Raw genomic sequence first — 14986 nt, 5'->3', positions numbered from 1 at the left:
TATTTTTGAGACAGAGAGAGACAGAGCATGAACAGGGGAGGGTCAGAGAGAGGGAGACACAGAATCTGAAACAGGCTCCAGGCTCCGAGCTGTCAGCACAGAGCCCGATGCCGGGCTCGAACTCACGGGCCGCGAGATCATGACCTGAGCCGAAGTCGGCCGCCCAACCGACTGAGCCACCCAGGCGCCCCTCATGATGCCCTTTTAATGCCTCCCTTTCCCTACTACCACCCCTCTCCCTTCTCAACTCCGAGCAAATACCGATCTGTTCTCTTTCCCTATAGTTTTGTTTTTCCAGAATGTCATATAAACGGAATCATATATATGTATGGCATCTTTGGAGTCTGACTTCTTCCACTTAGCAAAACTTACTTGAGGTCCATTCAGGTCGTTGTGGGTACCAATAATTGGTTTTTTTATATGTCAGGGTACTATTCCATGGTATGGATGTGCCACAATTTGTTTACCCATTCACTGGCTGAGAAGCATCTGGGTTTTGATAATTTGTGTCTTCGAGGAACATGTCCATTTTTTCTACATTGTTGAATTTGTTGGCCTAAGCTTGTCTGTGATATTCCCTCATACAATCTGTAGAATTTAATTCCTGATATTGATAACTAGTGTTTTTCCTTCTCTGAATGAATCTTACTAGGGGCTCATCACTTTTATTCATCTTCTCTAGGAACTAAATTTTAGCTTTGTTGGCTTCTCTCTGTTGTTTCTCTGTTTTCTATTTCACTGATTTTTCTTCTCTCTTATCTTTATTGTGTAATGCCTTCTACTTACTTTGGCCTTAATTTTCTCATCTTTTTTCTAACTTCTTAAGGCAAAGTCTTAGATGATTGATTTTCAAGGTTTTTCTTTTCTTTCTTTTTTTAATGTTTGTCTATTTATTTTGAGAGAAAGAGAGCGTGCAGGGGAGGGGCAGAGAGAGAGGGAGAGAGAGAATCCTAAGCGGGCTTCATTCTGTCAGTGTAGACCCCACCGTGGGGCTCAGCCCCACAAGTGTGAGATCATGACCTGAGCCAAAGTCAAGAGTCGGATGCTTACCTGACGGAGCCACCCAGGCGTCCCAACCTTTTTCTTTTCTAATATAGACATGCGATACTATAAGTTTCCTTTTAAGCACTGTTTTAGCTGCACCTCACAAATTTAGATATGTTCTATTTTTGTTTCTGTTCATTTGAAACATTTTCTGATGTCCCTTGTGCTTTGTTCTTTGACCCATCACTCATTTGGAAGTCAGCTGCCTAATTTCAAAACATTTGGGGGATTTTCTAGATTTGTTTTTGTTATTGATTTCTAATTTGACTCCTTTGTGGTCGGAGAGTATGCTATGTGATATTAATCCTTTGAAATTTATTGAGACTTGTATTATGAATTAGCATATGGTCTATCTTGGTGAACGTGCCGTTCCACGTGTACTCGAAAAGAGTACAGCTGTTGGTTGTAGTTTTCCAAAAAGATCAATTAGGCAAAGTTAGCTGACCCAAATCCTCTGTATCCTTACCTACTTTTTTTGTCTACTTGTTTTATTAAGGACTAAGAGAGGTATCTTAAAATCTCTAACTATAGTTGGAGATTTAAAAATTTGTCCCTTCAAGGGTGCCTGGATGGCTCAGTTGGTTGAGTGTCCAACTCTTGGTTTCAGCTTAGGTCATGATCTCATGGTTCGTGAGTTTGAGACCTGCCTCGGGTTTTCTGCTGTCAGCACAGAGCCGGCTTCAGGTCCTCTGTCTCCCTTTCTCTGCCCCTCCCCCACTTGGTGTGCGTGTGTTCTTTCTCTTTCTTTCTCTCTCTCTCAAAAATAAATTAAAAAAAATTCATGCTTTCATTTCAGTTAGTTTTTGCTTCATTTTTTAAAAATGTTTCTTTATTTTGAGAGAGAGCATTTGTGCGAGCAGGGGAGGGGCAGAGAGGGGGGGGGGGGGAGGGAGGGAGGGAGAGAGAATCATAACCGGGCTTCATTCTGTCAGCACAGAGCCCAATGTGGGGCTTGATCTCATGAACCCATGAGATCATGACCTGAGCCAAAACCGAGAGTCAGACACTTAACCATCTGAGCCACCCAGGTGTCCCTCCAGCTTCATGATTTTAAAACTATGTTACTGTGTAGATGCACATTTAGGATTATGTCTTCTTGATGAGTTGACCTTTTTGTTATTTTGAAATGCTCTTCTTTTCTTGGTAATACTCCTTGTCCTGAAGTCTACTTTATCTGGTATTAATACAGTCATACCATTTTTCCTCCAGTTCAGGTTTGCACAGTATCCTGGATTCCCTAGTGCATTGTTCAGATGTGCTGTCGGAACTGAGGCATTTATTTCCCCAGCAGCTAATAGTGTGGCTACAGGTGGCTCACATCTGTCTGAATTGTCCTTCTCTTTCCCCTCTAACAACTTCTAACAAATCTCTTGTAAATAAATCTCAGAGTCTGTTATAAGGGGAACTTTATATATAGTATATTCTTTTCCATGTTTTTATTATTAGCTTACCCGTGTCGGTATCTTGAAATTGCATCTCTTAAAAACAGCATAGAGTCGGATCTTGCTTTTCTATTCATCGTGACCATCTCTGCCTTTTCATCAAGGTGTTTAATCGATTTATGTTTAATGTAATTTTGATATGATTGGGTTTAAGTCTGTCGTCTTGCTCCTTGTTTTATATTTGTCACATTAGTTCTTTGTTCCCTTTTCATTGCTTCCTTTCTTTTATAAAAATTTTTTAATGTTTATTTTTTTTGAGAGAGAGAGAGAGAGAGAGAGAGAGAGAGAGAACATGAGTGGGGGAGGGGCACAGAGAGAGGGAGACACAGAATCCAAAGCAGGCTCCAGGCTCCCAGCTGTCAACACAGAGCCTGATGGGGGCTCAAACTCATGAACCATGAGATCATGACCTGAGCCAAAGTCAGACGCTTAACGGACTGAGCCACCCACGCACCCCTGCTTCCTTCTTTTTGATTACGTGAGTTTTTAGGATTGCATTTTAGGGGGCTACTGGCTGGCTCAGTGAGAAGAGTGTGTGACTCTTGATCTCAGGGTCATGAGTTCAAATCCCATTTGGGGGGTGGAGATCGCTTAAATACATTTTAAAAAAAACTTAAAAGAGGGGCGCCTGGGTGGCTCAGTCAGTTAAGCACCGGACTTCAGCTCAGGTCATGATCACACAGTTTGTGGGTTCAAGCCCCATGTCCGGCTCTGTGCTGACAGCTCGGAGCCTGGAGCCTGCTTTGGATTCTGTGTCTCCCTCTCTCTCTGCCCCTCCCTGGCTTACACTCTGTCTCTGTCTCTTTCTCTCAAAAATAAACATTAAAGAAATTTTTTTTAAATGTTATACCACTTCACATATAATGTAAGAACCTTATGACAGTATGCTTCCATTTAACTATGTGTTGTCCTTTGTGCTAGTGTTTTCATAGATTTTACTTCTTTGTATGTTGAAAACCCCAGAATATAGGGTCATTATTTTTGTTTTAAACAATTTGACTTTAAAGAAATTAAGAAAGGATAAAAACTAGTCTTTCATATTTTTCTACATATGTATTATTTTCGGAGCTCTCCCTTCCCTCTTATATATCCATCTGGTATCATTTCTTGAGCACTTCTTTTTAATTTTTTTAAAATATTTATTCATTTTTCAGAGATGGACAGAGACAGAGCACGAGCGGGGGAGGGTCAGAGAGAGAGGGAGACACAGAATCCGAAACAGGCTCCAGGCTCTGAGCTGTCCGCACAGAGCCCGACGCGGGGCTCGAACCCATGAACTGCGAGATCATGACCTGAGCGAAGTTGGATGCTCAACCGACTGAGCCACCCAGGCGCCCCTTGAGCACCTCTTATAGTACAAGTTTGCTGGTAAAAAATTATCTCAGCTTTCCTTTTTCTGAAAATGTCTTTGTTTGGCTTTCATTATAGATGAATACTTCTCAGCATTTTTTGGTTTGTTTCAGCATTTTAAAGATGCTGTTCCGTGCAGTCATCGCTTTTGTTTTTCTGTATATAACATGTCTTTTTTTCTTTGGCTGCTTTTTAAGATCTTCCGTGCTGTGGGGAAGAGTAAAGTAGCATACTTTCAATTCTCAAGGGAGACTTTGAGGAGGACAGGTGTGGAGGGCCACAGTCTACCATGGAATCTACTCCTGGGAACTCAGTTTCCTTCCCATGTGGCGTTACTGTAGCCTGAATAGCTCAGAGTATGATAAATGTAAAATTAAGAATACTGAGTCTCCGGGGCGCCTGGGTGGCTCCGTCGGTTAAGTGTCCGACTTCATCTCAGGTCACGATCTCGCAGTCTGTGAGTTCAAGCCTGGCATCGGGCTCTGTGCTGACAGCTCGGAGCCTGGAACCTGCTTAGGATTCTGTGTCTCTCCATCTCTCGGCCCCTCCCCTGCTCATGCTCTGTGTCTCTCTGTCTCTCAATAATAAATAAACGTTAACAAAATGTTAATAGTAATAAAAAAAAGAAATACTGAGTCTCCAAGACCGCCTGGATGGAGAAGGAGCATGGGCCAACTCCTGTGGTTAAAGGTAAGAGTTTTCGTAAAGGTTGGTGGAGATTTGCACTGTAGAAGCTAGAAGAGAATGCACCTGCTGAGGGGCGCTTATGGATAGAGACAGGGAATAAGATGAAGGTCTGGGAATGGATAATTTAAAGGTACATCCTCAGGGCGCCTGGGTGGCTCAGTCAGTTGAGCTGTCGACCTCGGTCATGATCTCACAGCTTGGTTCATGATCTCATAGTTTGGTTCATGGGTTCGAGCCCCGTGTCAGGTCCTGCACTGACAGCTCAGAGCCTGGAGCCTGCTTCAGATTCTGTGTCTCCCTGTATGTCGACCCCTCCCCTACTTGTGCTCTCTCTCTCTCTCTCTCAAAAATAAATAAACATTAAAAAATTTTAAGTTATATCCTTAATAGGATTAAGAATATTGTAATATATAATATACGTAACATATATCATATTAAGGGCATAACTTTTTTTAAACCTTTCTTTCTCTCTTTCTTTCTTTCTTTCTTTCTTTCTTTCTTTCTTTCTTTTTCTTTCTTCTTTCTTTCTTTCTTTCTTTCTTTCTTTCTTTCTTTCTTTCTTTCCTTTCTTTTTTTTTAAGTAATCTCCACACTCAACATGGGGCTGGAATTCACGACCCTGAGATCAGAGTCACATACTCTTCCAACTGAGCCAACCAGGCACTCCAAAGATATAACTTCTGATGAGTTTTTTCCTTCAATTATGGGAAAAGTTGTATTTAGCATATAATTGCTTTTTAATATAGTTGACACACAATGTTACATTAATCTTAGGTGGACCACTTAGTGATTTGACAGATTTATACATTTTGTTAGGTTCAGCACTAGTTGCCATCCGTTCCATTACATTGTTGTTACAGTACATTGACTGGATTCCTTATGCTGTGCCTTTTATTCCCATGACTTACTCATTCCTGGGAATGCCTGTATCTCCCACTTCCCTTGTTTATTTTGCCCAACTCCCCAACCCTGATTTAACATATAGTTTTAATTTCGTCCTTTAATATGGCATAATTCCTTTAGTGTTTTCCAGTCTGCTAATAAATTTGATGAGTCCGCATGTCTTGAGCAGGGCTGTAACGGAAGGAAATGAGAGCGGGTCCATTCGGTATATCCCCCAAATGCAACTTGCTTTTCTACTTCCTGCCGATTCTCATCCTGCAAAGTCCCTTAGAGGTACAGCATCAAGGTACCCAGGGAGACTACGGTCACGAGTTCCAGACTGAGAACAATAACCAATGAAGAGTTGGTTCCACCATTCCCCAAGGTGGAATGGGATTTAGTAGAGACTTTAGGAAGAACACATACCTTGGAAGATCAAGGAACACTCCATGTCCCTAAGTTTACTTAGAGGGAGTTGTCCCTCAGGGGAAAAGGAAATGCTAATACCTGGGTTACATGAATTTTATAATATAATCTGAAAGATCTATAATAACATGTATACTTGTGACTGAATTTTAACTTTGCTTACAATTAAATAAATGGAAATTAACAGTAAAATACCATTTGTCATCTTTTTATTGTCAAAACATTTAAAAAAATACGTTGGTAGAGGGGAGCCTGGGTGGCTCAGTCGGTTAAGCGTCCGACTTCGGCTCAGGTCATAATCTCACCGTTTGTGAGTTCGAGCCCTGCGTCGGGCTCTGTGCTGACAGCTCGGAGCCTGGAGCCTGCTTTGGAACATAGATTATGTAGAAACATAAATTAGGATTCATTGTGGAGATCAAGTTGGCATTAACCGTACATAATGAATGGATACTTCAATTACATTTCCAAAAATCCACTATTTTCCACAAAAACATACACACAAGTGCACATATTTGTAAAATTGTTCACTTTAATATTGTCTTTTTAATAGCAAAAAGTGGAGAGAAGCAAAATATTCATTAATACATGGGCATCAATACATTAATCATAAATTATACTTCATCTATTGTATAAAATACTATGTAGACATTAAGGAAACTGAAATACAGGCACTGATTAGAAATGATATTCGTAGCATGTTAATTGAGAAAGGCATGATGTAGAATATGTATGATCTGTTTCTGTAAAACTACAATATATACAGATAATTACATGTACACATAAATACATGTTTTAATAAATACAGAAACAAAATGGAAGGAATACAAACTAAATTATGAATAGGAGTTATTTGGGGGATAAGATTATACAAATTGATGCTTGAACAATGCAGGGGTCAGGGGTACCAACCTCATGCACTGTCGAAAAATCTGTAACTTTTGTCTCTTCCAAAATGTGAGCGCTTAGGACAAAAGCCTTATGATGACGACAAATACTGTTGACCAAAAGCCTTATCGATAACACAGTCAACGAACACATATTTTGTATATTATATGTATTATATCCTGCATTCTTATAATAAAGCAAGCTAGAGAAAAGAAGGTGTTATTAAGAAAATTGTAAGGAAAATACATTTACACTGCTCTACTGTAGTTATTGAAAAAAAATCCATGTATAACTAGACCTGTTCAGTTCAAATCTGTGTCGTTCAACCGTACTTTTGTTTTTGTTACATGTGTAACACACATGTATTAACACATGTGTTACATGTGTTAACAGCATGTAAGACTGAGGTTGTTCAGATGGTAGGATGATTAACCCCATCGATGTGTGTGTAGGGAAGGGGTTTAGTGGTGGTGTTAGGAAATACTTGAAAGGGATGAGAACATGTAGGCAGGATTATCACGGATAGACGAGAAAGGTGGAAAAGAAGAAAAGTACAAAGTCGTGGAGGAAATAAGCATACGGACTTCATTAAGATTTTCTTAACGTATGTATAGCTACTACGTATAGCTTGGGGACTAAAAAAAGAAAGGCAAGGAAGTACAGAAGCTGGATGTGGGGGTGCCTCGGTGACTCCGTTGGTTAAGTCTCTCACTCTTGATGTCGTCTCAGGTCATGATCTCATGGTTTGTGGGCTCAAGCCCCATGTCGGGTTCTGTGCTGACAGTTTGGAGCCTGCTTAAGAGTCTCTCTGTCCCTCCCCACCTCAAAACAATTTTTTTTTCTTTTTTAAAAAGCCAGATGTGCAAGAGAACCACAAGTTAACTTGAAATTCCTAGAGGTTTTAAGTGTGAAGTATGGAGAGGGTGCAGCTGGAGGGAAAGCAGGACCCAGGTCGCCAAGGGTTTCTCGTACTGCCTGAGAATTTGAATAGTGTTTTGCGGGACTGGAACACCACTGATGGGGTTTCGGCAGGAGAGTAACATCAGCTTCGTAGAAGATACATTGGAGAGCAGCCAATCTGGAAACTGGGAGATCATTTAAGTGGTGGAATGCAATGAAGATCGAAACTAACTAGTGGCAGGGTGAATAGGAAAGAGAATGGATTTGAGAAGTGTTTCAGAGTAAAAGACACAGGGCTTGGGGATTCTTCAGATCTGGGTGAAGAATGAGAGGCACGTTTTGACTCACTTCCGCGCTTTTCACTTGGGGAACTGGGCAGATGGCGGCGACACCCGCCAAGGCATAAAATACAGACGGCAAAACAAGCTTGTGAGGAGGAGAAAATGCAGGAGGGTGAGAGGAAACACAGAAGGGGCAAGTCTGATGGTGACAGGAGGGGTGCAACAGCGGATGGCTTCAATTTCAGACATGTTGAATCGAGGTGACCGTGCACCGTTAAGAAAAGTTGTCCAATAGGCAGCTGGGTGTATTCTACATAATTCTGTAGAAATGTAGTGGCAGGCCCTGGACCAGGCACAAGCTGAGTTGTTTGACAGCCATGGTTTTTGCCTTTCCAAACCTGACAGCCTAATGAAGATGCTATACTCTGGGGCTCACAGGAGAGGTCTGGACTAGAGCTCTCGACATACAGAGGGAGAGTATTAGAAGTAGAAAGAGAATGAAACTCCTAGAACTTCTAAGTATCGTTTACTATGAGCTATATACTCTATGCACTTCAAGCTTGACAACGTACCCATGAAATGTTAAAAGGTTACAGATGAGGACAATGAGGGGCAGGGAGTTGAGACTCAGAGGTCACAATCTGGCCTTTGGGCTGAATTTTATTCTAAGAGCTGTTGTGCTGCAGGGATTTAAAATTGCCTCTGGATGGGCTTGCGCTATCTGGTTTGTTACTTTCCCTCATTCTCCGTTGTCTTATATACCACATGGGTGTCCCTCGTGACCTTTCTGCTGCCTTCAGGAATCTGACCTTGTACTATGCGCCCAAAGGTCACAGTGATACAACTTTCTTGGTAAATATATAGGTGTTCACTATGGGATAAGAGAGGACTTAGCCCAGCTGTCAATGCAGTGCTCACACTAGACCCTGCTCTGGCTCTCCCACATTTAGGGATCGTGCTATGGGATCTCACGGAAGCCCTTGTTAGTAAATAAAATGAGCTAAAATGTGAATATTGGCGTATATCCTCTCAGGTTCTGAAGCAATCTGGTATAGCATGCTGCCGAGATGGATTTGAGAGTTCACAGACGGTCTAAGTTCCGGGTGTTGGAAGAATTAGGCACATACACATTAAACTCTTTTAGGATGATTGCAGATACTAGGGGTGAACTTGGACCCTTTAAAAATTTGTGCATTCTACCGGCTGTGAATTCTTAAAAAAAAAAAAATTTTTTTAATGTTTATTATTTATTTTTGAGAGGGAGAGAGAGAGTGTGAGCAGGGGAGGGGCAGAGAGAGAGGGAGACACAGAATCCGAGGCAGCTCCAGGCTCGGAGCTGTCAGCACAGAGCTCCACACGGGGCTCGAACTCACGAACGGGGAGATCACGACCTGAGCTGAAGTCGGAAGCTTAACCGACTGAGCCACCCAGGCGCCCCATGTGAATTCTTTTAACACCCCCGAAGATCCTGGCACTTAGAATGATAAAGATTTTTGAATGAACACGTGAATGTATACAATTTCGGTTAAATAAAAAAAAAAATCAGGGCAGATGTCCAAACGACTGAGATTTTCCAATATCGGCCTGAGACGTTTGGACCCTGGGAGGCTCGGGTCAGGTGCTTCTTGACCGCGGGGCGAGTCCAGGGAAGGAAAGAGGGCCCTTCTGCGGAGCAGCAGGGGTCCCAGGCACTGAAGATGCAGATTCTTAACCACAAGTACTAAGCAAAAGCGCACCGTCCTTCAGAGCACAAGGCGGGTTCCCTGGCGACCCCCTTTCTCCCACCCCAGACGCTCGCCCCCGCGGCTCTTCGCGGCGGGCCCGTGCGGCCCGCCGTCCTCCACCGAAGTGGCACCCTCCCCGCTGTGCTCTGCAGTGGCGGAGCCCCGGAGCGCGTCAGTGCAGCACTCAGACTCAGCCCCGAGGGCATCTCCGCACGACGCGAATTTCGGCACGGCAGAGCGCGGCGTCCGGCCCCCCGCCGCCGCGTTCGAGAGCGACGCCCAGAGCGCGCATGTGCCGGTGCGACCTGGCGCTTGGCCCCTCCGGCGCTCCGTAGAGCTCCCTCGGCGAGCTCCACGTAGGCCGCGCAGGCGTCTTTGGCCCCCGGTTCACCTGCTGCCGTTGTCGCCGCCGCCGCCGCCGCCGGAGCTGGATGGGGGGCATAGGCCAACCAGTGGCACCCAGAAGAAAGAGACGCGGCGGCGGCGACGCCGACACCCGCAGGCCGAGTGTCCCGATCCGCCTGCGAGCCCAAGGAGGAGGCGGCGAGGCCCGGCCCCCGCGGTCCCTGGTGTAGAGAAGCCGCCGTCCCCGCCGCGGCCGGGTCTCCGTGGACGCTCGCCCCTCTGGTCGCACACTCGGGACCCCGCGCTGCGCCATGTTCAGGAAGCTGAAGCAGAAGATCATCGAGGAGGAGAAGCTCCAGCAGGCGCTGGCCTCGACTCAGGTACTATGGCGCCGCTCTCTAGTTCCCGACCCCCCTGGATACTGGCTCGGGGGCCAGGGCAAGGGAGGGTTCTTTCGTGACCCTTGACCTGGAACTTGAGGATCTCCCCCAAACTCTGGACTGGGAATGAGCCCAGGACGGCCCGGGTCTTCTGTGTCGGGGACCCGCCCCCCCCCCCCCCCCCCCATCCTCAAACTCCGTTCAGGAGAGTGGGTGGGGTGGCTGGATCCTTCGGGACGTCTGACCTCTAGTTTTCCCCCAACGCAACTACCCTCGCCTGAGAATACGTGACGAGGGCGCCGATCTTGCATGACCTTTGACCCGTACCGAAGGTTCCCCCACGCGTCCGAGACCCCAGCTCAGGCGTGAGAGCAGGATGGGAAAACTTGGGTTCCTTGTCGTATCTGATGACTTCCCCACCCAAGTTCCCTGTCCCGTCACCGCCCGGGGATTGAGGGTGCCAGGGCCAGGATCCCGCAAGAGTCCTGGCCTGTTACGCGAGTGCAGTGCCAAACCGTGGGGAGGGGAGGGCTGAGGGTCCGGCCGTTCCGGGCCAGGCTGCTCGCTGGAGCGTTGGACCCGAAAGAGGTGGCGGTGTGGCCCGCGTCCAAAGCCCGAGGCTGTCACGAGTTAGTCACTTCGCATAACTTGGTTGATCCGGGCGGGCGGAGGGGCAGACGTCCCGAGGCCAGGCCAGGGCTGTGCCTGTCCCCAGCCGGGCGTTCTGCTTCTCCGAGAGCCGTGCTCCGTTCCTTTTTCTTGAATGCCGTGGCTTCAGGAAGTGACAGTTTCTAGGAAAAAGGGGGCGTGTTAGCATTGTTAAGTTAAAGAAACAGTCTCCTAGACTCCGATGAGGATGTGTGTGTTGGTGCCTGCGGCAGTCGGTCTCTTGAGCAAAGATCAGGGCTTCTTCTGCATTGCTTCCCGGCTTTTCTCAGTCTCAACGGACTGAGCCCTCCTCTCTCTCTAAAGGAGAGTTTAGAGTTTCTGTAAGAAAGGCTGAGTTTTGATTCATTTGGAGACATTTAAAAATACGTTTTAAAAATACAGCATTTATCTTACACGGCTTTTTAACAACCGCGAAGCAACCGATTAACAATTATTAAATCGATTATTGCATGGGGCTTATTCTGAAACTGTCAGTCGAAGCTGTCCTCTCAAAAGCTAAAGCTCATGTAGAGTAAAACTGAAATACATTGGAACATGACGCTGAAGGCTTGGTCATTCTCCTGAATAAAATGTAAATAGTGATAACATTCAAATAGTAAGTCTCTTACTGTTCATGCCATTTACTGCAAGCTTTTCTGACTTTACAAAGCAGGGTTCTTAAGAAACAAAAGACTTAAAGTGAGGTAGAGAGGAGGAATGTGGGGAAGCACCAGGTTAGTGGATGTAAAGCACTTACGTTTGGGAATGCGTAAAATATCATTGATCCAAGATTGCATCGCTGGGAGTTTATCCTGAGAAAGTTTGGGATGTATTAAAAGATTTGGCCTCATGGATTTTTATTGCAGTGCTGTTTTAATAGGTAAAAACTGGCTAAAAATAGAAAATTGGTTAATAGGCTGTGTTCGGTAGTCGGCTATTCCGCAGCCTTAACAAAAGCCAATATTCACTGGGTTCTTACTACGTGAGAGGCATTTTGCTTTGTATTTTGTGTGGATTCTTTTATTTCATTCTTATGTAAACCAACGAGGTAGGTAGCCTTATAGATGAAGGAGTGAGGTTCAGAGAGGCTAACTTGCCTGACGTCACACAGCTATTGTTAGAGCCCACAGAAAAGTAATAGTTAACACGCAAAGGCATTTGTGTTAAAGGACAGATTAAGAAGCAGCATGTAAAGTGTGATCCCAGTTTTGTGGGGGGAAATATGTATATAAAGTATATTTATGTGCAGGCAGTGAAAATAGTTTAAGAGGGAAGTGCTCATGAGATATTATATGGTTATTTTTATTTTAGAGAGGGAGAGCAAGAGCGTGAGGGGGGCAGGGGCAAAGGGAGAGAGAGAATCTTAAGCAGGCTCCACAGTCATTGCAGAGCCTGGCCACAGAGCCGGATGCAGAGCCTGATGCAGGGCTCAATCCCACAACCTTGGATCATGATCAGAGTGGAAACCGAGAGTCAGATGCTCAACCGACCGAGCCACCCGGGTACCCCAGATTATTTTTCTTACAAATAATGTTTAGTTTTTCTTCACGAAAATGAATTGCTTGTGTGCATTAACTGAGAGAGATCGTTTTTAGAATAGTAAAAAAGTTAGGTACAAGCTAACATTTGAAGTGAGACAGTACATCTGGATCAAATAAAATCACTTTGGGTATACAAGATTTTTAAAAATCCTCTTTGATAATATGTGTATTTTTCCAGGAATGAAAGAGTTAAGCTGTTAGTGATCATCTACTGATAGAAACTTGATTCTGTTCTGGTCTCAGATCTTCAGCTGTTAAGAACCCTTTAAGGATGAGAAGTTCTAGATTATTGTTTTCAGATCTAATGTTTCTTTTTTTTAAGGGTAAATTAAAAACAAAAAACTTTTTTGATGACAATCATTTTGCAGTAGATTATACGTATACTTGTTTGCTTAAGCAAAGGATCTTGAATTTGTATATTATCATTTTTTCATTAAAAATTCTTTTTTTAATTTAACATTTTAATTTACTTTTGAGAGACAGAGAGCAGGGAGGGGAGGGACTCAGAGAGAGAGACACACAGAATCCAAAGCAGACTCCAGGCTCTGAGCTTTTAGCACAGAGCCCGACGTGGGGGCTTGAACCAATGAACCATGAGATCATGACCCAGCTGAAGTCTGACGCTTAACCAACTGAGCCACTCAAGCGTCCTCTTCATTTTTGAGTATAAATTATTTTGTGTTGAAGGCACCGTGCCCTTAAGAATTTAACAGGGTGTGAAAGGCATTTCCCTTTTATTCACTCAATAGGTTTTGTTTGCTCCTGGGGCGCCTGAGGCTCAGTGGGGTAAGCTTCCCACTTCAGCTCAGGTCATGATCTCACGCTCCGGGAGTTCGAGCCCCGCGTCAGGCTCTGTACTGACAGTTCGGAGCCTGGCGCCTGCTTCGGATTCTGTCTCCCTCGCTCTCTGCCCCTCCCCTGCTCATGCTCTGTCTCTCTCTGTCTCAAAAATAAATTTAAAAAAATTAAAAAGAAGTTAAAAAAAAAGAGGTTTGTTTGCTCTTGGTCTGCCTTTTGTAATTTTGTTACCTTCCTTGCTGTCTGCCTTGTGTCTTTCTTCTTTCTGCTTTTCAAGTGTCTCCAGCTTGAATCAAGACACATAAGCTTCTAAAATTTTGCGTTAAATAAGGGCAAGTACCTGAGGGATTCGTTAGTGTATTAACACAAATTTTGAGACATTTGTTTTGAGGTTTTTGGAGGCCTCTGTGTGCATACTTCCTGGTTCTCAGCTTGCTTTTCGTAGGTGAGGTGGCCTGATAGGCTGGTTTACCAGTAGATTGAGCTAGTAGGCGTAGGTAATCGTGGGATAGGTGAACCATTTTCTTTACAATATTTGCAAAATTTTTCAGCAGTGGTAATAGTGATATAATGTAGGGTCCCTTAAGAGTTTGAAAACATTTAATAAAAGCCGGATAGCCTTCTAATATTCCCCAGTTGCTTCTGTTTGGTTGGTACTAAGAGTATTTGCATCCTTCCTTGCAGATATTATTTTAAGTAATTACTTAATCAACTCTGATGATGACTTGAAGCCTAATCACCAATTAAAAATGAAGTTAAAAATTTATATTTTTTTAAAATTAATTTATTTTTGGTTAAGTAGGTTCCCCACCCAGCGCGGAGCCCAGCACGGGGCTTGAACTCGTGACTCTGGGATCAAGACCTGAGCTGAAATTTAAGAGTTGGATGCTCAACTGACTGGGCCACCCAGGCACCCCTAAGTTCTGTTTCTTGATTTATCTTATTTTTTGGGTCACTTGTTGTATTCGTACTGATCATCTCGTTTTGCTTTTTTTTTTTTTTTTTTAAAGACAGATGTCTTGTGATTATTGTTTGTTCATTTATACTTATGAAGTCCTGGAGGGTGATTTATTTTGATAGATGACATGGGTTTTCTCTGCTCTTACGTGCTTCTGTCCTGTGTGGAGAGTGCTTGTGCAAGTGAGACAGTGCCTCCTCTGCCAGCCTAAACGAAGAGGGTCTACCTACTTTGAAAGGTGACCGTATAATTTATTACGCTAACATTCTTGAGAGTGAAAGGGGACACTACTAATAATGATCTTGGAACATAAACTGGCATGAACTGGGTGGGCCTGGGATTGCATTGGGCAAACATGGGTATGTTGTTACCCTGCTGCTTTGTGGTACCAGCCCCCACTATTGAAGATCTAACTCCTACAAGGTAGGTTGCTTATTATATTTTGCAGTTACTTTGGTCTGTAAATGTTTGGGTTGGAGGAGGCTGACCTCAAGTACCTGTTTGTTACACAGACCCTTAATTAATCCCTGAGAGCAATAATGAGAACAATAATTTCCCGTTCTAGTACTTTAAACCCATGATTTTTTTTTTCCTATTGGAAAAAGTTGCTGCTGCCTCTTTAGCCTTCTGTGCAAATTTGGAGCTGTAGCTACCTTTGCCCTGATTTCTCAACCAATTTGAATCCTTTTGCCTTC

The 14986-nt window shown here is 44.0% G+C and overlaps 1 protein-coding gene across 11 annotated transcripts in view; it reads left to right on the top strand.

Moving 5' to 3' along the window:
- Window positions 1-10126: 10126 nt before the first annotated feature.
- GOLGA4 (golgin A4) overlaps window positions 10127-14986 on the top strand; it is a 118829-nt gene continuing 113969 nt past the window's right edge. For all 11 annotated transcript variants that reach the window (XM_053221705.1, XM_053221704.1, XM_027040657.2 and 8 more), the window contains exon 1: window positions 10127-10346. In XM_053221705.1, the coding sequence (XP_053077680.1) occupies window positions 10278-10346 (69 nt within the window). In that variant the 5' untranslated portion in view covers window positions 10127-10277. The remainder of the gene's footprint in view (window positions 10347-14986) is intronic.

The sequence above is a fragment of the Acinonyx jubatus genome, chromosome C2 (genome assembly GCF_027475565.1).
Source record: "Acinonyx jubatus isolate Ajub_Pintada_27869175 chromosome C2, VMU_Ajub_asm_v1.0, whole genome shotgun sequence".
Taxonomy (NCBI): Eukaryota; Metazoa; Chordata; class Mammalia; order Carnivora; family Felidae; genus Acinonyx; species Acinonyx jubatus.
Note: the sequence above shows the minus strand (reverse complement) of the source record. Positions and strands in the feature narration are given on the sequence as shown.